Here is a 25,066-nt window from a genome sequence, read left to right as displayed (position 1 = left end):
TGGAGTGCCTCAGCAAAAAATGGCGAGTTTCCTTGTCGTTTGCTTTGCTGTCAGTAATTGCTTGTTGTAGCTTTGTCCTTGAACAGGTTTTGAATGTGCAGAAGCCTCTCTGTGAACAAGAACACAGTGTTGTATTGAAGCATGTAAACACCTTGGAAATTCTCAGGCAACTGAATGACTCACCGCTTTAGTAGCGGTGCCGGCGATCATTTGGCAAGATGCAGTTTCAATAACCAATACAAGTGCAAGGGCTAGGTGTTTTCAGAGAGCGGAGGCTTTGCCTAACCCAGTGTAGCTGGATGCATAGCAGAGATGAACCTAGTTTCTCCCTTCCCCCAAGGTGTAAGCTAAAAGTGTTCTTACATATAGCTAAGTTGTCTTTTCTGCCTGATGACTGCTTCTTCAAAGCTTTGATGTGGTAGATGTATCCAGCAAATGGTGGATTCAAGAAGATAATCAAATGCAACATGATATGCCAGACATCTCTTAAGACAGAAAAACTTCTGTCTTGGCTCTCAGGAATCCTGTTCTCTTGAGTCACACAAAGATGAGGTTTGTGTGCTGATTAGTTACAATATCCCCTGTGAAGGAACTTGACTCAGCTAACAGGGAGTCAGGGCAGCATCTTGTGTCTCTGCTAAGCAGCAGCAGCAGGCAGCCAGCCGTTCACAGCCAGCTCTACACCCTTTCATGGGAAACCTGGGGCTCTTCCAAGGGAGAAGTTCTAATAAGAAAGTTTAAAGGATCTTTTTTAATCACCACTGCACCTGAACAGAGTTGGAAGGTTGGATGGGGGTGATGTAAGTGTTTAAAAAAAAAAAAAAAAGCAAAGAAAGAAAAATCAGGTGGTGCTGTTGTAACTCGTATTTTAAGCAGACACAGTTCCAGACAGCATGTGCTGAGGGCAGCTGGCTTGCAGAACAGGTGATGATACATACCCATATTTAAGATAAATGCCAAAAAAATTGGATGACTTACTAAAGTAACAGCTTTTCAACTTATAGTATTCCAAGGATGATGATTTTGAAGAGCAGCAGTTCAAATTTTAGCTGTTTTAACCAAAACTAATGTTCTAGAAATAATCCTCTTTATTAATAAACCAGATGCTTTATTTCCTAAGAAGTCATGTATGAAATTGCAAATGCTAAGTAAAAGGAATACAAAGGACAGAATCTGTTCAAAATGTTGGATCTGGCAAACTTTCTGTTAGAGAAATGTCTAACAGAGGCTGGACTGTGCTTTTCCTAACTGGATAAGGAAGGCTGTTTGATGGGAAAAAGTGAATTTGGAAACACAATTGAAAAGATTCCTGGGCATTAGTTCTTCAAAGAGTGTTTTTATGTAGTCCAACATCACAAGTGAAACCTACTGTATACCTTGGAGCTACTGTGAAAGTTATTGCGTCTGTCTACACGGGAATGCCTGTTAGCAGCTGAGCTCGTGCTCTGCTGTGGTCTGCCATCAGGCACGGCACATCTGCCTGCAGAGCTCCCACCGCCCTGCACATCACCCCCGTCCAGCAGGTGTTAGTGACACACCTCCCACTCCTCCCAATGCCCCTGTTCAGCCTGGACAGTACATTTTTAACAAGCCTTCCCAAGGGCCTTCTAAGGGTTGAGACGTCCAATATATGATTTCCGCCCCGCCCCCCCCCCCCCCGCCGAAAATTCTTTTAAAAAGCTCGGTGTCTGGCACTGTGTTAGAGAGGAATGAACTTGAGGTGAAACTGGTGATATCCAGCACTTCCCACTGTCTGTCCATGAGAGAGGGGCCTCGTGGGTCCATCTTTGTACTGTGAAAAAAGATTTTTGTCCCTTGTCTGTTCTGCTGCTGAACTTTGGGGAGCAGAGAGACGAGACAGCAGTTTGCAAGTATTTTAATCCTTTACCTCTTTTGATGCAAGACCTGGCTTTGAGAGAGCAAAGGCAGGCAGTATATTTGCTGTTCTCACCCACTTTTCAGAGGCAGTGAGAGCACTTGAGGATGCTGACTCCCACTGCCCTGCCGCCAGGACAACCCGCGTGCCAGGTGTCCTGCTGTGCCACCCTCTGCTTGCAGGGCTGGTGGTCCTGCTGGAGAGCTCTGCTCCGAGCATGGGGACAGTGCCAGGGTGAGGCATACAGTGGGGCAGCTCATTTAGCCACCACTGAGCTAGAGGACAGCTTTTCCATGTAAACTAAGTGTGAGGCACATCAAGAGATGCTCCAGTGCTGGCATCCTACCTGGGGACTCTTGTCCTGAAAGCTGGCATCAGATACAAGTTATAAGCAAGCAGGTTTCAGAGTTCAGGGGGATTAAATGATCTCTGCCAGCATTGCTGTGCATTCCTTGATTGCATTTTCCAGAGCCTTCTGTCACTGAAGAACAAAAGCTGAATCTGGGCAGTTGCCTGGTGCTTCCATCTACTTCAGCCAAACAGGCGTTTTGGGCTGGATGCCCCTGTAGCACAATGAGAATAATGGAAATTACAGCTGATTTACTAAGCAGCAATGCCTTAGAGCCAAATGGTTTCCATCTGAATATGAAGCAAATTTGCCAGTGCACTGGTGTAATGAATGCACAATCTCTTTGCTGCTGTGGTGCCTTTGTAGTCAAATGTTTGCTGGAAAGTCCAGCATGAGATAAAAAATGGGAAGGGAGGAGTAGAAGTCACAATTTTAAAAAATAAGCTTCCCTAGACGTTACTTAGTATATAGTAGTAGCTCAGAGTGTTGGGAAATGGATGAATTAGAAGCATGCAAACCTGCTTTCTGCAGACTAGCCCCGCTGTGTGCACATACCATAGGCTTGCTTCAGCAGGGGCAATGTGGGGTCCCCACGCCAGAGATTGTAGGAGTTGTGTTGTTTCATCTTGAAATAGAAAGTTTGCTCCTGTTGCCTTTTGAAAATCCTGCTTGAAATCTGAAAGTGCTGTAGCTTCTTTTAATGAATTTGGTGCCAAAACCTCTGCAGTGAGGCCCCTGTTCCATCAGTAGCACAGAGCCAGATAAAGCCCTTTTAAGGACTTAATTTTGCAGCTCGATATAAATCTACGCCGTGGGAAGATTGGTGATAAAGGTGCATGTGGGGAGAGTTCAGGGGCGTTTGAGAGGACAGTGCGGGTGGGGGAGGAGATGCATCCTTGACGAGCCTCTGAGTCCTGTAGAGTCTGTTAGACTGTCCCAGCCCATGGGTAGCCCGTGGTCAGAAAGTCAGGAGGATGGCTCGGGTCCATCTGCTTATGAACTGTGATTTCAGTGCAACTTCTCTTAGAGAAGTGGGCGCACAGAAGTTAGGTGGCAGATCCCAATCGACGGATGAGTTCCCATGAAAAATGGGATTATTATGTAGTAAGTTAGATGGTCCTAAAAGCATTTCATTTGATTAGGATGTCGTTATGTGAAAAACTAAGATCACTTTTCCTTTATGTGGAATGCTGAAGCTACTGCCAAAACCCAGCTTTCAGTCACTGGTACTGGTTGTATAACGACAACAGCTTTGTGTTTCTGAGGATTGTAACCTCTTAGTTGAAAACAATGTCAGGAAGGGGTTCTTCAGTGTTTTTTGCTGTATGTTCAAACACTTTTATTTTCTCTGAACTCTCTGTTAAATTGTCCAGCTGTGTCATTGTCAGATATGCACACGTAACAGGTTGATCTAACCACTGCTTACTCAAATTCAGAGTGGCACACTGGGCCATACCGACTGTTGTGTCTGCTGAGTTTAGATCCATGACTAACGTTATTTTGGATACTCTTGTCTTTGGTCTTTATTTAGAATTTTCCATTTAAATGACTGTTTCCACTATATTGAAATACTCTTTTCATGGAGCGGTATTATTTCTGCATGGACTTCACTGCTGAATATGCCTGCTGCACTCTTCAGTTGCTAAGGAAATAGTTTCCTTTTCTTGACGTGTCTTTTTCATGTCTCAGCTTATGACTGTGGTGTATCATCCATTTTCTCACCTGAACATATTTAAGTGAGTTTAGGGACTAGTAATTCTTGCAGACTAGATGTTTTATGAAGACATAAGAAAGAGCGGAAAGGAGAGGAAAGCTCTCATGGAAGCAGGAAGAGAGTGATTTTTGGTTTTGTTTGCCTAATTCTGAACAGTTTAACAAATTTTTACACTATAGTCAAGCACAATCATTGTCATAACAGAAAAAATTTACAGCACCATTGAGGTGTCCACTCTTAGGTTGTGTTTTGCACTGGGAGCTGTTCCCAACTGGATCTCAAGTGCATGAGGCCCTGGTTGTGTCCCCCGGGTTGTATGAGGTACGTGGCAAACCTTTATTTCTTCCCCCCCCCCCCCCCCCCGCCCCGCAAAACAGTGCGGTGTGATGGTGACAAAACAGTGCGGTGTGATGATCGGCACCTGCTGATGGTCTGTGGCTACGTGAAACCCACGGGGCTTGTAGCAGCTTCTCCAGCCTCTCTGTGTCTGCATTTCTTCCCGTTTTCAGGGAAGTGAGAATTTAACATGCTGATCACAGCCCTTATTTCTGATCAGGTTGATGATGTTTTCTATTCCTACGCTTGGGATAATAATCAGTTTGTGTATACTGTGAGACTAGAAAATGTGTAACATAAAACGTAGTATGACAGCCTCCTTGAAAATTACTTTCTCTTGTTTTAGAAATAAGAAAATTATGCTCTGTAAATATAAACCATAAATGCACACGGAGAACCCGAGAGCCTGTGGTACAGTGTGAGGGGGAGTTAAGCTGAGATTACACAGCCTTGCTTCACTCCTGACCTGAGATATGGCCTTGGTGGTGGCTTCTCCTGGAGAGTGGTACAACTCTGAAACTCAAAACATGCCACGTTTCAGCGAGGCTGGCAGGTTAAGAGTTACCATCCCAGTGTCACCTGTGGAAGAGAGGCAGCTTGCTCAAGGGCAAGCTCTGTGTCATGTCTCTTTCCTCATCTCAGAACAGCGGGTCAAGGAGAAAACTCTTTTACAGTGCCCCTTAGGAGGCAGCAAGGAGACATCACCCCAAGGATTTAAGTTGAGCCCAAAGTGATGTTAAAACATGGAAGAGGTAGAGATGGCAAAGCATGATAGTTAAACTGTCAATATTTTATTGATCACTTAAAAGCATGTAACCACATCGATGTACAGTCTGTGCTCTGCCTCACTTAAGCTACAGCTGAACTCTTCAAACCTGCCTCTCAAATGAAAATTAAATGTTTTGCGTTGCCTCAGTGAAGTGGAAACACAGGAGAAGAGGAGAAGGCTTAAATGAAAAGCTGCCTCTAAGATGAAACAGAACATTTTACTTCAGGGAAATGAAGGTTAGAGTTGCAAAGCAGAGGGAGGTGGCTGTTAGATAAAACTGGGCTGGCTTTCAGGCTCAGGAAGTTCATTTTTTTTACTGATGTGAGAAGATGAAGAGAATGGTAGAACTGCTATCCAGGGGGGGTTCCTGGGATTAGGTGGTGTAGTCTCGCCAGCTGCTTTGAACCAATGGTGAGGGTGTCGGCTAAAGCAGGAGCCAGAACGTGGGGATCCCACCTCCTGGAGAGGGCCTGTGTCTCCAGGCTGGAGCACCACTTGTGCCACCTGCCTGAGGGAAGCTGGGAGACCTCAGTTCCCATCCCTGCTTTTAAAAGCAGGAGGATTTCCTTCAGCCCTTCCCGTTGGACTCATTTCACTCATTTGGGAACAGGACAGACCCGCTTTGTAGCCTGAAGACAGGATGCCCTGCTGTGTACATATCTGAAGTGAGATGGCAGGGGACACTGAGAGCAGTGTGAGCAAAAGGCAGCTTGTAGGCTCTCATCTGATGGTGCAAAGGCGTCCTGAGTTTGCGGTTCCCATTGCTCTGGATAACAGAGGTTGGCATGTAGAAGTTTTCAATATTCACATTTAGCTTTGTCTTTTTTTGAATAACACGATCATAAATATTTTTTTTTAATGAGTGTTTCAATCTACTTGTGAGGAAACAATATGTTTATGCTGAATTGTCCTGGTTTTCCTCTTCTAGAGCCGTTGTTCTTCAGGAGAAATTCAGGAATGTTTAAGTTAAGTGCGTTTGAAATCACAACTGTCTTGACAAATTGTATTCAGGGTGTCTTATCTGGAACTCATAAGGGTGACCTTTTAGCAGTCATAACAGAAAGGGATATCTTGCACAAGTAGCATTTCAAACTGCTCATAAATTTTTGTGTAGCTGACGTCAGACATTGTGATACATCCTGGCCCTGTGATGTCTTGCCATGGAACAGGCTGTTTTACCACATTGAATAATGGCATCTTGCTGTGTGTGCGTGTGTATAAACTGGAAGGCTAATACAACCCTAAGCGTTGCTGCTATGTAAATAATAAATAATGGCATTGGTCATATTCAGAGGACTAAGGAATTGCTGTAAACACTTGGAGATGTGTGAATGAGATACACTGCTAAGACAGAAAGCATCTACCTCTGTCAGTATTTGAATTGTGTTTGCCACAGGACCTAAGTGCCTGCTTTTACAGAATAAAAATACCTGGAACAAAATCAAGAAGTACAACTCTAAAGGGTTCTCAGTGAAGCTGTATGGAGGGATCTGTCAGTTCTTGGCTATTTTAATTAGCTCACCTGTGCCTTTACCAGACAGAAGACGGCTAGCAGTTTTGACACTTGACAAGGAAGACAGAGCCGTCACTTATCACCAGCTGCAACTGGACTGTTGCAAACTGGCAGAGACTATTCCTAGGAACTGCTAGCTTAGGGGAGATCCAAGACAACTCACTACAGTCCGCTGGTTTTTTCCCCTTCAAGGTTTTAAGCTCCTGGCTGTTAGTTAGGGCTGAAGAGATTTGACAGGTGCTTTGGGAAATGGTGAGCAATGTACTTTTTATTGCTGATTCTCATTCAGTTATTAACAGTTTGTTTCCTTCCCACATAATGTTATCCAAGCAGTGCTTTAGAACAGGGAAAGGACAAACTGGTTGGGTGGCACTGAGCGTTTGGGTGGTCATGGCTGTGCAGCCATACTGGGCTACCTAGTCTGGTAGAATATTTATTCTCTTTTTACACAGAGCTGTAGGTTAGTTTGTGTTTTGTTCAGTTACAGCTGAACTTTAAGCCTGTTAACTCACACATAAAGAAGGGTTCGTGCTATCTCAGGCAATTTATGCAAGGAACTTTCAGCTGAGCTTAATGTAATTCTCAGTTTATAATTTCAAGAGCTGCACAAGCCTTGTATATCAGGGACACTGAGCATTGTGTTTGTGTGGATGGGTTTGTGAGTGGGCTTTCAAAGGGAACTGAATGACTTATAAGCTCTTGGGACTGATGGTCCCTGATTGATTTGGATGCATTTGGCAATACTTTAGATACCCTTTTGGAAAGTAAAATACTTGTCAATCACTGAAAGTCTAATGACAGGAAGCAGGTGAATGAAAGCAGGGGAAAAAAGTGCATGAAAGACAGACACTGGCTCAGAGGAAATTATCTTAATGGCAAGCTAGTGTCTAAAATGTAATCACTGAAAACTGTACAACTTAACTATTATCTCAACACATCATTGCTTTCCTCAGCTCTACAACCTCTGCATCCATTACAGATCTCAAATGAAATGGTCTCTCTGAGTTAGAGGGGAGAGAAAAGATCTGAAATCCTTGACTCACATGAATTCCCCGATTTTCTTTCATGTAACTCTTTCTAAATGGCAGCGAGCCACAGGGAGCCTGGGGAAACAGACTCTGACTCTTGAGAAGACACATTGTACAGATTATAAGACATTTTGTAATTTAGGTGACAGAGAGGTAAGTTCCTGCTGTGCCTTAGGCTCTCCTTAAAGCAGTTTTCGAGGCAACATTGTCTGCCCAAGAATGAAGGTAGTATGTTGATCTGGAGCAAAAGATGAGTCTACATGAGCTGTTTGTGTGCCTGATGTGTGTACACAGATACCAAAGCACCCTATGTGCTAAAAACAAAGAGAAAACAAAAACAACAACAACAAAAAAAGGCATACCCCCCCCCCCCCCCCAACCAAACATGGAAACAGTATTTTATAGGTGTTGCTGCAAGGAACTGCTGACACTGGGCAGGCAGGATGCATAAACATTAGTTTTTTCCTCATTTGCTACAAACAAGAAGTTCCTGCAGAGTATTTCCCATTTGGACGGACATAGTGCTCAGGTGGTATAACATTCCCCCACTCAGATCTGGCATAATTCCCCCAGAGCCCTTGCCTACACAATTAGGTATTTGCTTGTAACAGCTACTTTTCGTCTCAGAAATAATGAAGTACTAGCACATCTTTAGCAATATATATTTCAGTGGCTTTTCATTCTACTGTTTTATTCTTTTTATAAGTTAGTGAAGGAGGTTGCTAAATGACCTGTAATGTGCTGTAACTGAGAATGTATATCCAAATTATTGATCAGTGTGGATGATGTGTTTTTTTCTTTTAGTTCTGTGGTTGTCTAAGTTTACTAATGACAATGTTTTATAGCCTATTTTGGGAAAGAGACATCTCTTGATGCCTTGAAACTTGTGAGTGAGCCTGCTGTGGATCAGGGAGGTTTTGTCTATTATTTCCACTAATTGCTCTGGACATACTATTCTATCTTATTTTCAGTAGTATTTTTCTAAAACCTTTTCCCTTTTCTGTCAACACTAGCATAGCCTGTAAACATGAATTAGAATGAGGAGTTTGACAGAGAAGTAGTCTTGAGTTGTGCAGGACTTCTAAATAAATAATAGTGACATAATTAAATACTAATATTCAAGTCTGTTTCTAGAATTTGTAATCAGGCAACAAAATACGTTGTCACAAAGAGCTTCAGCACCATTAAAGCCAATAGTCCTCATGACAGTAACAGTTAGCTCAGATGTTGTTCTGTATAGACTAAAAACCTTGTTACCTCGATTCATCTGGATAGTGTGGATGCTCATTAAATTATGCATCAGAGAATCATAGAATGGTTTGGGTAGGAAGGGACCTTAAAGACCATTTAGTTCCAACCCCCCTGCCATGGGCAGGGACACCTTCCACTAGACCAGGTTGCTCAAAGCCCCGTCCAACCTGGCCCTGAACACTTCCAGGGATGGGGCATCCACAGCTTCTCTGGGCAGCCAGCTCCAGTGCCTCACCACCCTCACAGTGAAGAATTTCTTCCTTATATCTAATCTAAATCTACCTTTTTCCAGTTTAATTCCATTCCCCCTTGTCCTATCACTACATGCCTATAGAAAGTCCCTCTCCAGCTTTCTTATAGTCCCCTTTAGGCACTGGAAGGCTGCTATAAGGTCTCCTCAGAGCCTTTTCTTCTCCAGGCTGAACCACCCCAACTGTCTCAGCCAGACTCCATAGCAGAGGTGCTCCAGCCCTCTCATCACCTTTGTGGCCCTCCTGTGGACTCACTTCAGCAGGTCCACATCCTTATGTTGGGCACCCCACAGCTGAACGCAGTACTGCAGGTGGGGTCTCACCAGAGAGGAGTAGAGGGGGAGAATGAATTTGTATTTCTTCCAAACACTTGTATATTAATGATGCAATAGTTGCACAAAGTCTGATTTTTGGGAAGTAAGCAGATACTGCTGTATCTGAAGGGCAGGGTTTTGAGTCCCCACAGGACAAAGACTTCTTGGAGATGCAAAAGGGCTGTGCTGATCTACGTGTTGGCTCTTGGGCTGTGTGTGTTCAGGCATGCCTGAGGTTTGCTGATACCAGCACTCCCTTTAGAGCCCCAGTGCCAGGACCTTCCAAATCTTAGTTTGCTTTGAATTTTCAGATTGTTAATCAAAATCAGAAATGTTTGTGAGTGCCCTGGAGGAATGTAGCATTAACTGGAGAGAAACCTGTTCCTCTTCAGAAGCAGAAACCAAATTCTGCTGTTGCATCCCATAAATCTAGAGAAAACTTAATGACATCTGCAACATTATTGCAGACTTGTGCTTTTTTGTGTGGCTATAAGTCCCATGAATAGATCATTTGGTAAAACCCGCAGTCAAAGCCAAACAGCATGTGACTACAAACTGGGGCATTTGCATCAGCCTTTTAACAGGTATGTGGACTTTGAGGATTGTGCCTTGAAACTTGAACTGCGTAATGGGATCTGTACCCTCACCTGTCATAAATATGACCTGTGTACTTATATACCTTCTCTCACATCTATACCTGTGCATCCGAGGTGCAACTGAGACTAGCATTTAACCCAGGAATTGTCTATGGTAATAGATAATTGGAAGTGAAACCCATTGTAGATTTTGGTGGGAAGCTTCATGAGCCTGCACTGTCGATCCTATATTTTGTGAGAAGCTAGGACAAGTAATTCCCTCCTTTCTGTCAAGCCATCCCATGTAACTGCAAAAGACAGTCGCATTTCTCCACCGTTTTCCCTGACACCTGCTAATATGCTGCTATAGGGATTCTTCATCATCATCAGTCAATGCTGATCACATGCAGCTTTGGTTTCTTTAATATCAAGTGTCAAAAGCATTTTTATTATGAAGCCTTCTGTGTCTTTCCTTTTTTTCTCTCTCTTTCTTTCTTCTTTAAAAAAAAAGAAAGAAAGATGGATCCAATTTTCGTCGGACTAACATCAGCCTGAAGATATTTTCATCAGTTCTTGGCAGATCCTAGATGGACTGCGTAATAATAAATGCCTTGTTGTGATTGTTTTCCTCACACTTAAGTCCATTTTCTGTGAGCACTGTATGAAGTAATTTTAAGCTTTTAATTGTTTATGGTATCTGGCGCATCCAGACTGTGAATTTTTCTGTATCTGTGAAAGAGAATTATTAAGCACCAGAGAAAAATGCTGCCATGCTACTTGCTGCTAATGCTGAGGATGACCTGCCAAATCTTGCAGTATTTGTGCATGCCATAGAGGTGGAAAGCAGGGAAGCTTGCAGAGCTAATAATAGCAGCAGCTTTGTGGCTAGGAGCCTCAAAATTGTAACTCCATGATGACAGTCTGATTCAAAACATGGTGAAATCCATATTTCTATCTATTCCTCTGAGTCTTGGATCAGTTCTTAGAAATCAAAGTTGAAAAGTAATTTGGGTGTTTTTGCATAAGACCAAAAGATCCTTTCGACTTCAGATGCAGTCCGGTCTTTAATAGCATTTGACGGGATAAGGTTTTCAATATATTCATAATGTGTTTTAAATGAAGCATCCCTTAATTTTTAAGACTGCCTCATGCAGTGTTGGCACAGTAGTTGCATTTACAATCAGACAACAAGACCAAAATACGTTTGCTAGTAAGTTACTTCTGCCTCGCATTTCTGTTGGGTTACCTTCCTGGAAGTGTGTGGAGTGTTAAAGAACATGATTTGCTACAGTTCGGCAGGCAGCATCGTTCTAGTGTGGTTCATGGACGACCAACAGTTCAGAGACGTGAAACCACCTCAGTGGGCTGTTCGTTACAAGAGTTAACTAGAGACAGTGGACTTCTTAATTGCCCCTGTGCACCAAAACAACATGCCATTTTTAGCTGTTTATTCAAACCTGGGCAAGTTCCAAAGCAATGTCACATCTGTGTAGCGCTACACACTCATGGCTCGTTGGTCCTGTCTCTCCCTGTATGCAAGTGAAGGGCATAACGAGAGCAAACCGTTGTCTGAAATAGGTGAACAACCTGCTTGGATCTTTAAGGCTCAGATTTTCAAGCCTTTATTATGTTGTCTTCTGATGTTTTTCCCTCTGGCACTTCTTCTATCATCCGCATTGGGAATGTTTCCTCAGTAGTAAGTGAGCCTATGTGATTCCTCAGTAGGGAGTTCCAGGCCTATGTGATTATTTAGGGCTGCCTAGGGATGCCTAAGAAGGCAATAAAAACAAAACTTCCCTAGGTGGCAGTTACTACAAATCCATTTGCAGCTTCCAACTGTGTTGTAACTTCTGAGCAGGATACCAGTTTTGTCTGTCTGGCCATCCTCAGCGGCTTTCTCCCCTGAACATTTGCCTGGTCTGTTGAATCTGTGCAGATTTGTGACACTCAGAACATCCTTTATTAACATTTTTCACATGTCTGATGCACTCAGGTGAAGAACCATGAACATGTCTTTGGTTTGTATGCGACTCCTGCTGCTGTCATTTGATGCTGTAGTTTTCACATTGAATAAGACACTGTATAATCAATCCCTGCCTACCCCTGTTCGTGTCATGTCTGATGTTAGACACTGCTGTCATATTCTTCGTGCCCCGACCCCTATCTTTGTGTAAAGGAAACAGGCACTTAAATAACTGCATCTATATTTGCATCTGACCAGATGAGATAGTGCTGTTGTTGAGCATGTCAGCCTTTTATCTTGTTGCAAGGCAGTCCAGTTTTAATGGCCAATGGGCGTAGGTTCTCTGAAATGTCTTCATGAAACAAATGGAGTACCCCTGTGGTGATCGCCCTCTTATTACTGCTTAGGAAAAACAATGTGGAGCTATGCTAGATAGTCCTAGAGAAACATCAGCAAGTATGAGATGGTAAGAGCAGTGGGTAGCAGTGAGCCAGCGGAGGGTAACAGCTGGAAGACTCATTGTAGGATTAGTTGTTTTACTTGACATTTTAAAAGGAATCTTGCATTTAGCTAAATCAACTACATATTCTAGCTCTGGGCAAGAGTTGAGAATTTAAGCACTGAGCATTGCCTATTAAAGATGCTGGGAGGTAGGTAATAATTCAAACATCTGCAAAGATTTAAAATGGGAAAGCTTAGAGTTAAATTGAAAATTGTAAAGATGTGAACTTTGCCTGTTTCATATCAGAAAAACTGTTGTTTAAATCCTTCACAGTAGTAGCTGACTAGATGTAATACTTCTGCAGAAGTTTTTAAACATAAGACTCTAGAATCAGTTTTTAAAAGTTAATTTTTAAGTGTCTGAAGGAGCAAGGAACAGAAATGTCACTGTTGTCAAGCAAACTCAGTCTTGAAGCAAAAGTTGCAGGAATCTTTTTATCAAGATGTGATGATGGATTCTTTATTGCTGTCAAACTGGATTTTTTTCTAAAAGATGCAATCTAGTTGTAACAAGGTTCCCTTTAGGGAATGCCCCTTCAGAGCAATCCTATGGCCTGCCTTTTACTGAAGGTCATGTTGCCATCTGTTCTTCTGGTCTTATAGTAAAGAAATTATGGAAGTTTTATTCATGAAAAATGCCCATGTTGCATTACTTAAATGATGCTCGGGTTTCAGTGCTGAGCACAGGAAAATCCAAGTAACAGTTGCTGGGCACTCCACGTTTGACAACCAAGTAAGGTATTTCAAGTATTCATTTATGTCCACCTCATTTTTAATACCTTGGGGAGAAATCTTGACCTCAGTCTCTAAAAATATGGATTCTACAAATATGGCTTGAAAATTCTTTGAAGGTTAAAAAGAGGTAGAGTCTTTCCCCAAAACTTACTAAAGACTTCACAGCTAGTTAACACTGAGGAAAGGGAAATGTGCTGGGTGTTACCCATCTTTCTTCCTTGGATGTGGCTCATGCACAGGCAGGAACGTGGCCACAGGCTGTGTGCTGTCATAGGTCAGTGGGACATACGGGTGCAGGAGGGCACTGGGATGTGTCAGAGCATTTCTCCGCTTCTCTCAATGTGTTGACCAAAACTAAAATTGTTACTGAGTCATCATAACTGCATGCCTCAGCTAAATGTTCATACGATTGCAGTAATTGGTGCCTAACAGAGCTATTTTTCAAAGTTTTGGCTAATCTAGGCTGATGCCCCCACAGTACTGACATTTCTGGCAGCTTGGGAGGCTTTCCTGTGGAGCTACAAGATTCAGCACCTTTTTAATAAAAATGGAATTATGAAATGAGACTTGAGATTAGATGTTTAAAGAATGCACTTTTGGGCCTTGTGTTTAAATGTTGTGTTATTTCATCTCAGTTCAGGTTCTTTGTCCATATTTTGGTCTTCACATGCTGTTAAAATGCTCCCATTAGATTTTTGCTGCGTGCTGAGCTCTTGAAGGGGACAACATTATGGAGAACTACATAGCTTGCAAAGTAGAGGCTCCCTGTGTTTGCATGGCATATAACACGTGGGCTAGGAGACTTTGAAGGGTACAAAGCAGCATCCCTTCCCAGACAAAAATGAATGCTTGGAGAGGTAGAGAGGAACTGCTCTAAAAAGTATCCTTGCCATTAATATTTTTGGGTTTAACTTTGATTAAGATCCTTATTTGTAGCCCTATCAAATTCCACGTGAAAATTGCTGTGTAGGTCCAAACTTCTCTTCCTTTGTAGAACCTGTTTTCTTTTCCTTTGTACTTTTACTGCTTGTGGCAGCAGGTGTACATACATTAGCATAACAACCACATTTTCCTTGGATGCTACTCAAGCTGTTTAACCACTTAAAATTTGCTTTTTCCTCAACAATTGTAAGAAAACAGTCCATTTAAAACAGTTATTTGTGCTTTTTACAAGGACTTGCATTTAATCTTAAAAAAGACAGGGAAACAAATCCAAAATGCTGTTATGTAAAGTCTTTTCAATTACTGCTGAGCTTCGCATAGTTGTAACACTTTTGCTTAATACATAAATATGGAGCTGTCTTGAGAAAACGTGGCACTGGGGAGCTTGCAAAAAAGGAGACCGGTGACAGCTTCGCCTGGGCTTCCCAAAGACAAGTTGCTCTCAGACAGGCATTTATCCAGTGCCTTAGGAGTTAGTTAAAAGAAGCCAGGCCAAGAGTTGGAGGCTGTGTCCCCTGGCAAATGCGCGTAGGTTTGATTTGCCCCGCATGGGTGCAGCTGTCACATAAATCTATACGTATAAAAGATGTCAAGCAGGATGGGAGACCTGAGGATTGCATTTCTGCACTCAGGCAGCTGATTGTTGCTGTGGCGTACTTGCCTTGTAGCTGGTGTAAGGCCTCATGTGGAAAATGGGAGTTATGGGTCTCATTAGCATGGTAGCAGCTACCCATGGCAAAGGCAGTATTTATGTAATTGCTCCCTCCGCACACGTTCCTGTCCTGTTGCAGTCTGACCTCCTGAAGGCAAAGGAGGGAGGGTATGTTCAGGGCCCTGAGGCTGACCATCACACAGCGAGAAAGCTCCTCCACAGCCCAGCATGCTCGGCATCAGCAGGGCTCATCTAGGCAGTGTGACGGAAGGCAGCAGGGGCTGTGGGGAGATAAGCACTTCCAACAACTTGTCTCTCAGCGTTCACCTTTTTGTATTTGCTAGTAAATTTGCTTTTAGGTACTCCAGCATGGAGACCATGCTACCAGCTGCGTGAGATGCAGTGGCTAGTATAAGTATGGGTAGGGCTAGGTGTTAATAAGGTTTTGCTTGAGATTTGCTCCATTGCCCTCTCATCTGTGTATGGTGCTGTAGCAGGGCAGCTTCTGTCAAATATCTTACCCACTTATGTTACAAAAGCCAGTCATTAAATAGTGACAGGTACTCCAGTGCTTAGCAGACAAGGTGCCGAGTGGGCTGTGTGGAGCAGGGGCTGGCACAGACAAGGACTCTGTGAAGCAGCCTGGCCTCTAGCCCTTTCAAGCACCCAAGTGTTTTCCCTGATGGGTGACCATTGCACTACCCAGTCATATGCTCCTTCTGAGCTTTTAAGGAAAACACGCGGTCCAGATCCATAGGTCAGCCTGAGACTGCTCATGTACAACGACATGCTCATGTACAAAGTGACGTCAGCCCGTTGACTGCACGGCTATCTGGCACAGCGCCGTGCGGGACGTGGATACAAATGCCAGGAGAAGGGAGGGCTTGGAGACACAGAATTTTGCAGAGACAAATTGACCTGGCTTGGTTTGCGGGGGCTTTGTGCCACCAGAGCCAGCCTCAGCCCACTGCTGGAGTGAGCCCCTGAGACCCGGCGTGGCATCGCTGGGCTTCAGCAGAGCGCGCAGGGCAGCTGCCCTAACGCCGGGCTGACACCCTTCCTTCAGCTGAAGCAGGGGCTGCCCGTGTGCGGGAAGCTGTTAGCCTGGAGCATTGTATTGATTCTCCCTTCCCAGCAAGTAACTGATTTTCTTCCACATCTAAGGATTACACTGCTTTGTCAGCTTTCTACTGAGCTCGCTGCAGACTGGGTTTCCTGGGGAGACAAAAAAATACTGTCAAGTACCCTGTTTTCTTATTCTTATCTCACATTTAGTTTCCTAATTGCGGCTTGGAAATAAAATATCCTTCCTGCTAATTTTATTCTTTTGTATTTGGGAAACGCTGCCAAGTCTGACAACTTCTTCCTTCCAAACATACAGCGTTAAGATGTTTTTTCCCCTGCTTCACAATGACAAAACTGTCAAGAAGCACTGGAGTCTGGAGAAACATGCATTTTGTGTGTGCCAGTGAAGCAGTGTTATTATGTTTAGTTTAATTTAAATCTGTCTGCAACAGAGGGATGGGTTTATTTACACATTTCCTAATAATGATTTGAATCTGAAAGTTATTTCTGCAGTGGAGTGTAAGGACTTTGAGTGGATTTTCCCAAAAGCAGCTAAAGAGATTAGGCATCAGTGTTGAGTAGAAGCTGGGGGCTACATCTTTTATTCTTCAGTTTAGGGGACCTCCCATTTTCAAACCAGACTAATTGCTAGTTCTTCTTTTATACCACACTGGAGGGTCTTTTTTGCTTGGAAAATACCAATACCAGTGTAAAACAGATGGACTTTTTGAAGAGAATGTGTGGCTGTCAAGTCTAGGGAAGAAACCTTGCCTGGCTGCACTTCAGGGTTGTGTGTGGGCACTGGGAAGCTTTCATCAATACCATGAGACCCTTGGGCTGCTCCCACAGAGATTGCTTAGCCTACAGGCTCAGGAGGATATAATTCGGAGGCTAGATGGAAAATTGATGTTTCTTTGTGCAAAAATGTCCCCTTTCCTATAGAAGTAAATCAAGACATGAAGCTCTTCCAGCTTCTGTAGTACAGAAGCCATGAACAGCTTCCCCATGTCTCACAGAGCCCATTCCCTACTGTCCTTGTACCCTTGACTGTGGGACTGACTGGAGCTTTGCCTCATCCCTAAAGTGCAGGTTACTTCTAGAAGAAGGTGTGGGAAGGAAGGGAGGGCAAAAAGCACTTTGCAAACTGCTGTTGGTGAGTCCAGGGTAGTCTCTGCTGTACCCATTAGTGGCTGAGCTGCACTGAAATAATACCAGACCTCTTGCACGGCATGTAGCGAGTGAGCTCTGGGATGAGACTGATGTAAGACACAGGCAATGGCTCTTTGTAGTATTAGAGATTTGGTGCTAAACTACAGAGCCAGGAAAACAAATATAAGAAGTCACTTTTACCACAAAGTAGAACAAGTAACTTCCTGGGATCATTATATTTACAATGACGCTGCCTTGCTGACCTCTCAGAACTGGAGAAATCCTTTTCTTTTTTTTCCCTTTCTTTCTGGTGTTTTTAAGACAGATGGTATATGCTCTTAAATAATGAAATAAGCCACGTTCCACACAAGACACTTGAAAGGGTTGCTATAAATGTGCACAGGTTGTGTGTTTGTCAGTTAAAATAAATTTGTTCAAATAATTCTTTCTCTGCAACTTTTTACCCTTAACAAATGCACAGTTAATCACAGTGACATCTCTTTCTCCCTGTAGATTGTGTTCCGAAAAATCAGCGACGTCAAACGTGAAGAAGAGGAGAGAATGAAGAGGAAAAACGAAGCCCCTCTGATCTTACCCCCGGACCACCCAGTCCGCCGGCTGTTCCAGAGGTTCAGGCAGCAGAAGGAGGCGCGGCTGGCGGCAGAGAGGGGCAGAGATCCCGATGACCTGGATGTGGAGAAGGGCAACGTTTTGGGGGAGCACTCCTCCACCCGCGCGGTGGTCAAAGCCAGCATTGTGACAGTACGGGAGAGTCCGGCAACCCCTGTCTCGTACCAGTCTGCTTCAACGTCAGGGGCCTCTGACCAGGCAAAGCTGCAGGCCCCGACATCGGAGTATGCTGGATGCAAAGTGTCGGGGGACTACCCTCGACGCAAAGGCTGGGCCAAATTCAAAGACGCCTGTGGGAAAGGTGAAGACTGGAACAAGGTCTCTAAAGCAGAGTCCATGGAGACTTTACCAGAGAGAACTAAAGCTTCGGGAGAAGCTACTCTGAAGAAGACAGACTCTTGTGATAGCGGCATTACAAAAAGTGACTTGCGCTTGGATAACGTTGGGGAGACAAGAAGCCCGCAGGACCGCAGCCCGGTCCTCACCGAGGTCAAGCATTCCTTTTATCCCATCCCAGAACAGACTCTTCAGGCCACCATGCTAGAAGTGAAACACGAGTTGAAAGAGGACATCAAGGCTTTAAACACAAAAATGACCAATATAGAAAAACAGCTCGCTGAGATACTTAGGATATTAACCTCAAGAAGAAGTTCCCAGTCACCACAGGAATTGTTTGAAATATCAAGGCCCCAGTCTCCAGAATCAGAAAAAGATATGTTTGGAGCTAGCTGAGGTGTTTATTTTTAAAAACAAACAAACAAACTGACAAACAAAGAAACACCCCCCACCCCCAGCATTTTAAATTTAATCTTTCTTGAAAACGAGTGAGGGACCAGTTCACTAAGCATGTTCCCTGTGTCTAAAAAGGTACGGTAACAGGAATTGCAACCTCATGTCAAGATGGCAGCTGAGTGAAGCCTTTTTGACAGCAAGGGTACAGTTTCTAAAGTTTTTCTTTCCCCCATTGCTGCCCATTCTCCCCCTCCCCTCCTCCCCCACTTCCCCTCTCCCTTGTGATGTTAGAATAAGAATTCTGACAGCAGCAGCCATCCCCGTGAGCCCCAGGTGACCTTGGAGGTTTTTGGAGCATGCCTTACGTCGTTAGCTTGCGTTTTGCTATATGAATAAGCACTTGTCAGGGTGCTTGTGTTTTCAGCGTTTGGTGGGTTGGTTTTTTTTTTTTTTAAGCTGCTGCTGTCACTGTCTCAGTCACCTGTACAGCATGTTAAATGTCACAGTATATTTTCATATGTCTGTAATAATGCAAAAAGCGGTAGGAGATGTATTTAATTTCAGTAGAATGTGTGCTACTTGGTACTGGAGGTTTTTTTGGGTAGTCAAAGAAAGGGCTAAAAAGATGAAAAAGGTTGTACTTTGCAACTGCCAACTGGCATATTGCTAAATCAATTGTGTTTAACACCATCCTCAACAATAGCCACGGTATTTCAGGTTTATTAATAAACAGGATATTCCCCGTTCTCATTCACTGAGTCAAGGATGCTGAATTTAAAAAACTTAAGTCCTCTCTCAGATGTCTTTGAATATTTATTACTTTTGTTTTCAACTCCAGCCACTGGAGGACAGAGGGCTGGGTGTGCAGCATAGCCCACTGCACAACATACTGTGAACATCAATAACAGGTCCTGCAGATTTGCCTTCCCATGAAAATATACTGTGGCATTTATGTCCTGGTTTTGCTACAAATCTGCTCTTTTAATTCTTGTTAAATTCTTATTCAGAAGTTTCTGTTTTGATAATGTTCATTGTAGCCAAAGGCTTTCACAGAACTTTGAAAGATTATAGATTGTGGCATTTTCCTCTACATCCAGATGTATTGCTCCTGATCTAATCTAGCTGGTAAGCAAATGGCTAGTAGAGGTAGAAATACAGTGCTTACTGTATACAAGTGCTATTGTAGCAAGGAAACAAAAAGAACTGCTTCTTAAAGAAGGAGATGTTTCCAAAACTTATATTTTCATAACTTTTTTTGGAGGAAGATTGAAGCACTTTACCAAAACTACTCTTCATTATTTGTTAGATAGGGTAGCATAGCTGGTGTCATGGCTTGGGTTATCACCTTGGGATGCAGGTGTATATTCACAGTATATTCTCTCCACTGATCCGGTATGTTCACTATTTAACATTAGGTTAGAGCTCAGCCACATGGTGCAACACTTTTTGGTTTTCATTTCTTTAATGGCGATAGGTCTATAACAGTGTGGAAGTAGTTAAGTCCCACTCTTTTTCCACGGTACTAATTCATTTACAAAAATCACATGATTTTTGGGGGGAAGATTTTTGTTCACATTAAGTAAGGAAGAGACAAGGAAAACAACCCATTTGAAACGATTTCTGCTGGCCTGATGATTGCACGGTGCCATGCGGAACTGTGTCGGGCATCCCTGGGGAAGTGTGAGCCCACTGATGAACTGGCACAGTGGTGGGGCCGTGCAGTGCAAAGCTCAGGTCTTGAAGTCAGTGTATTTATTTGTATCTGTTCCTGCGGTATCTGCCCTTGCTCTCAAAGATGCTGATTATTCCGAGCGCAGCACCACCACTTCCAGGTCTAGAGGCAGCTGGTTTAGGATTGGATTTCAAGGGGCTTTCTCACATGCTGGACTGATATGGAAGTGCCCACAGATGGTGAGCTCTTGCCTAAGGACTGAAATATTCCCGAGAAACAGCTATTGGGATCAAATCTGTAAGTTACCTTTTCTCTCCCACAAAAGGCAAGAGAGCGGTGACTTGCTCTGAAACTGAGATGCCATTTCCTTAATTCCTGGTTCCACATTTAGGTTTTTCCAGTGGTAACTGGTGTCTTTTACACTTACGCACTGCCGACGTACAGTACTGAGGAAGGCTCTCTTTGACCAAAGCCACGCTGTGTGTTTGGTGCTTTAATGAGGATAAGTGGCAACAGTTACCTGTAGTAGCTATGGCATAATTGCCCTAAGAAATCCATATAACAATGATTTCGGTTAGAAACTGTTGAAGGATTTTTTTTCTTTCTAGCTTCCTCAGTCAGCACATTAATTGGATAATGAAATTATGCCTACGTAAACCACAGGTGTACTGATATACAAGGATTTATAATCGATGCCCAAAAGTTCCAGCAAGTTTTGGGAGGTTGGCATGGAGACAGTCGCCTAATCCAGGTAAATTCCTCATCAGCATTATGTTCCTGACACTAGGTTTTCTTTGTAAAATTTTTGAAAAGCTGAAAGTCTTGCTGAATTTAGCAAGCACTTTGTGAAAGCGTCACCCATTTGCCTGCAGTTGGATAAACGTAGACATTAGCTTATCCCAGGTGGATGAGGGAGGAAATATTTATAACCTCCAAAGTATGTGCCTAGTATCTCCATAATTCCAGTGCGGACATACAATTAAATGTGAAGTTGCAGGCTGCCTGGCCCTTTGCTGCTGCTACTGAGTTGATGTTTCTCAGTGGTATTTTTATGTACCCTCAGGGATATGTTAAAGGTTATTCTGGTGTTGCAGACTGCCCAGGTCTGGAGTCATGGCAGGGTCAGCCCTACAAGCCCCATAATTAGCCACAGCTGTGAATAAAGGAGGACAAGTCCCCATTCACTGGGGGTACTGGTCACGTAGCCCAGTGTTTGGTACAGTGCTGCACTCCTGCACACCCTGCGTGGCAACAGGTGGGTGCAGCACGTCGTTTTTAAAGGCTTTTTTGAGGCTGTTATAATGGCCTGTAAAGCCATTTATAATCCATTTGTAAAGCCTTCAGAGATAGTAATACACTCCTGAATTATGCTTAAAATTTAATGTCTTCGAAGATTATGGCCAAATTTGGTGGTGTTATGGGTCCTGAAACTCCAGAGAAACTCTGCTCCCTACCAATGACACCTTCAGGGCGTTTGCTCCAGGTCAGCACTGACAGCGGTCAACGTCACTGAGATTTGCACAGCTGTAACTGAGATCAGACCCATTTTATTATGATTTTATGAACTGGCAGGAACTACAACTAGTTGTCACCCCTCAGTAGCCTGTATATGTTGTAAGAGAATTTGAAAAAATTATATGCTCTAGGATGAGCTTTGGTCTTTGGATTCCTGGGCTACCAAGTGGTTAAAATGAGCAGAACCTTGCCCACTGTGGGACTAGTCACTCCTTTGAACCTCGGACTAATTGGGACCTGTGCTGTAGCGCCCAGGCTCTGCTGATGCAGCGCTTCTCCTTTAGAGGGTGGTTGAAAGCACCTGTGTTACAAATCTGTCTTTCTCTATTGAACCTTATGCTTAGCTGCCTGCGGCTGGACAGCACACGCACCCACTGTAATTGTGACTTGTTCCTTCCTTTTATTTGTCAGCTTTTCCTTTTTCTTTTGTTTCTCTCTTACATGTTGGCCAAGCCTTTTCACTTAAATTGTTTTCTAGCTTAGAAATGAATGATCTCTGAACATAGGACTCTGCCCCTTAACAACTAAATGCTTGTACATACTATGAGAAATAAGAAAAAACAAAAAGCCTCAGTTTTAACTGTGTTCTGGCATAGTGCTCTGCCATTTAACAACCTGCTAAATAACCTGCATTAATCTAAAAGACATGGTGTGTTCCATTTTTACTATACAATGGAATTAGGTTTCAATCCAAAGAAGGTGGTTGAGAAGAAGGAGCCTGGGTTATGGTTTTGCAAAATGGGAACTTTTAAAAAGTTCATGTTAGAACGAATATCAAGATGCAGGACAGGATTAAAAAAGCAAAACCCAACCCTCACCCCTGCTGTGTTCAGATACATTTACTTCTGTCTGGTATTACATGTATACTTCTAAACCCACCATTCTTGCTTTAAATCTCTTTCACAGCGTTGCCCTGAATCCCAGCGAACACCCTGTTTAACAGCTTTGAAGGTGATGTTCTGTTTCTACAGTACTTCCCTTTAATGAACTGAACAAGATATTTACTGTGAATATCTGGTGATATATTTTCACTCTTAACCAGTCTGTGAAAGAATTTAATACATTTGTCTTTACTATATAAACAGGGTGTATGATTACACTTGTGCAGATGCGTGTACATACACACACATATATATAATATCTATGTATAGATAAGTCTATGGATTGCGTTTCTGTTAAGTAAAAGCGCATCCCTCATTTAACAATTCCGGTTCAAGAAGGGAGCTTTAAATCTTCCCAGTAGACATCCACAGAATGTCCTAGCTAGTATCATGTCTGTTAACTGTTGAACTTTTAAGGCCATGATTTTTGGTTTCTCTAGTTGGCCTCAACTTTATACTGTTAGTCTGGCAAATATTGTGACTGAGAGAAGATCTGGCAAGCATTGTGATAGCCAGGAAGCAGAAATACACGTGACATTGGAAGAATGCTGTATCGTAGTCGGTGGGAATAAACTAGTATTTGTTGCTCACAGTATCTCTGAAGCTAGGCTACCCTGGTAGTGCTTCTTGTGGCTTCTCCTGCAAGAGGGATGGTGGAATAAATGGATTTCTTTTTTCTGGTGCCAGAGGCTGTCTCAAAGATGCTGAGCCTATCCTTCTTCTCATGGGCAGCATAACACATGGTTGCTGCACCTCTGCTTTCTTGTCCTGGTGTTAGGTGGTGAAAAGCATCTTCTTCTACTGAATTTTTCATTTCCATGTAGTCTCCTGTGAGTCTATTGGCAATAACAGTCTGTGTTTTTCAGCTGCACTTCCAATTTATTAAGACAAACCTTTTCGAGAGCGTCCCGTGCAGGGGAAGCTCCAGAAATTTGAGGTGAGGCACAGTAGGATACTGTATCCTCCTTGTTGTGGCAAGCATTGATTCCATTAAATAAAAATAAAGCTTTTTGCAATAAGATATACCCAACATTTAGCCTTAAGACCCTTTCATAAGTGATATAATTCAAACTGTGATTCCATTCTCCTTCCTTCTTAATGTTCTGTAGTATTTACGGTGTTGCCTAAAGATGAAGCACTTTGATTTGCTTTCTAAATCTAATGGAGATCACTTGCTGGTAATCACATTTCTTTCTCCACTTAATGCCTTCTTATTAGGGTAATGAATTACTCCAGTAACCCTCTCCCCTCAGAAAACAGAGAGACGTAACTATCATCTAAGCACTTTTGTGTATCAGGGAGCTAACCTGTCATCTCACAAAAGTGTTTGTTTCGAAGATTTTTTTTTTTTTCCAGTGTGACAAAGCTAATGTGAATTTACCTGCAAGTGTAATTCGTCAAGCTGATTGTTGAGTGTTGTGTAAACATATTCGATGTGTAATCCCAGAACATCTCTGTAACTGGATCTAAATGCCTAAGGTTATCGAAACAGTTTGGGGTTTCCACTAACTGTTCTGAAAGGCTCACGGGTTTTTTCTTCTTCCCACTGAATCTGTGACCACTAACATAGAAAAAGAATAATTTTAGCTGTAGATGAAAGAAGTTCAATAATCTTGTATCAGGATGAACTGCTATATAAAGAAATACCAAGTTTTCTAATGAATGTGTTATATTATTGTACCTACATACAATCAATATTTGTACATCTGTTGGAGACCTGTCTGCGTTTCAGTATTTAGCCACTACTGCATGGACACTTTATTGATATGCAGTTAATGCAGTTGCTTTGGCGCTTTTCAATGTACTTCACTTGTTTTTATCCTTTCAGAAATCCACCACATACTCTTGGTTCTTTTTCTTTGCATTTGTCACTTTGTTCAATGAAGCATGACTAGAAAAAGAGAACGAGTAGATACTATTTTTGTGGTCAGCAAAGCAGCTGCCAGTAGATAGACAGTGTGTGTATGTATGTATTTATATGCACTGTCTGGGAATGTTTCAGTTACAAATGCAGCCACCTACATTAACGATAGCCCTATTCAACATTTTTAAACAAGCACAAATAATATTTGTAAAAAAAAAAGTTTAATTTTATTTATTATAGTAATAAACTATTTTATACATTACAGTTGCTTTGGTGTGCTTTTCTATGTGCTGAATACGTGCTGATAAGATCAGCAAGGGGGGGGTAAGTTACTGTGTAGAACTTCTGGCTAGCCATTTTGTTGCTGTTGGTTTGTGTCATCTTGAGTGTTATCAGTAGAGAAGTTTGATATTGCTATTTTGGTCGTAAATAATTCAGGTTGTTTCCTCAGATTTCTGTCGCTGTGTATCAGTACAATCGGGATTTACACTGCCAGGGTCACTGTAAACTGAACTCGGGTGTTCTGTGAAGGGAATATCCTGGCACCCCGGCGGTGTCCCACACTGTGGACTCCAGTGTCTTCTCTGGGCCAGGTGTCTGCTGAGCAGGAACGAGATCACCAGAGGTCTGGCTGCGACCTGTCTCAAATGATGCTTTGATAGCCTGAGGGTACCCGTGTCTGTAGTCCGTCTGTGTTCACTACTGCGGTATCTGAGAACTATTACGGAACTTGTGGAAACCAGAGTGCTAGACATCAAAGAGGCTTCTGCTGTCTGTCATGGGCTGCAG

At 42.9% G+C, this 25,066-nt stretch overlaps 1 protein-coding gene across 1 annotated transcript in view; it reads left to right on the top strand.

The window, feature by feature from the left end:
• The window catches only part of KCNH1 (potassium voltage-gated channel subfamily H member 1), a 187,427-nt gene extending 162,962 nt beyond the window's left edge, over positions 1 to 24,465 (top strand). Inside the window, exon 11 of the mRNA XM_055816592.1 lies at positions 17,497 to 24,465. Coding sequence (XP_055672567.1) covers positions 17,497 to 18,345 — 849 coding nt within the window. The 3' untranslated portion in view covers positions 18,346 to 24,465. The remainder of the gene's footprint in view (positions 1 to 17,496) is intronic.
• Positions 24,466 to 25,066: the final 601 nt, after the last annotated feature.

The sequence above is a fragment of the Falco peregrinus genome, chromosome 11 (assembly GCF_023634155.1).
Source record: "Falco peregrinus isolate bFalPer1 chromosome 11, bFalPer1.pri, whole genome shotgun sequence".
Classification (NCBI taxonomy): Eukaryota; Metazoa; Chordata; class Aves; order Falconiformes; family Falconidae; genus Falco; species Falco peregrinus.
The sequence above is the reverse complement of the archived record's forward strand: the minus strand, read 5'-3'. Positions and strand labels throughout refer to the sequence as shown.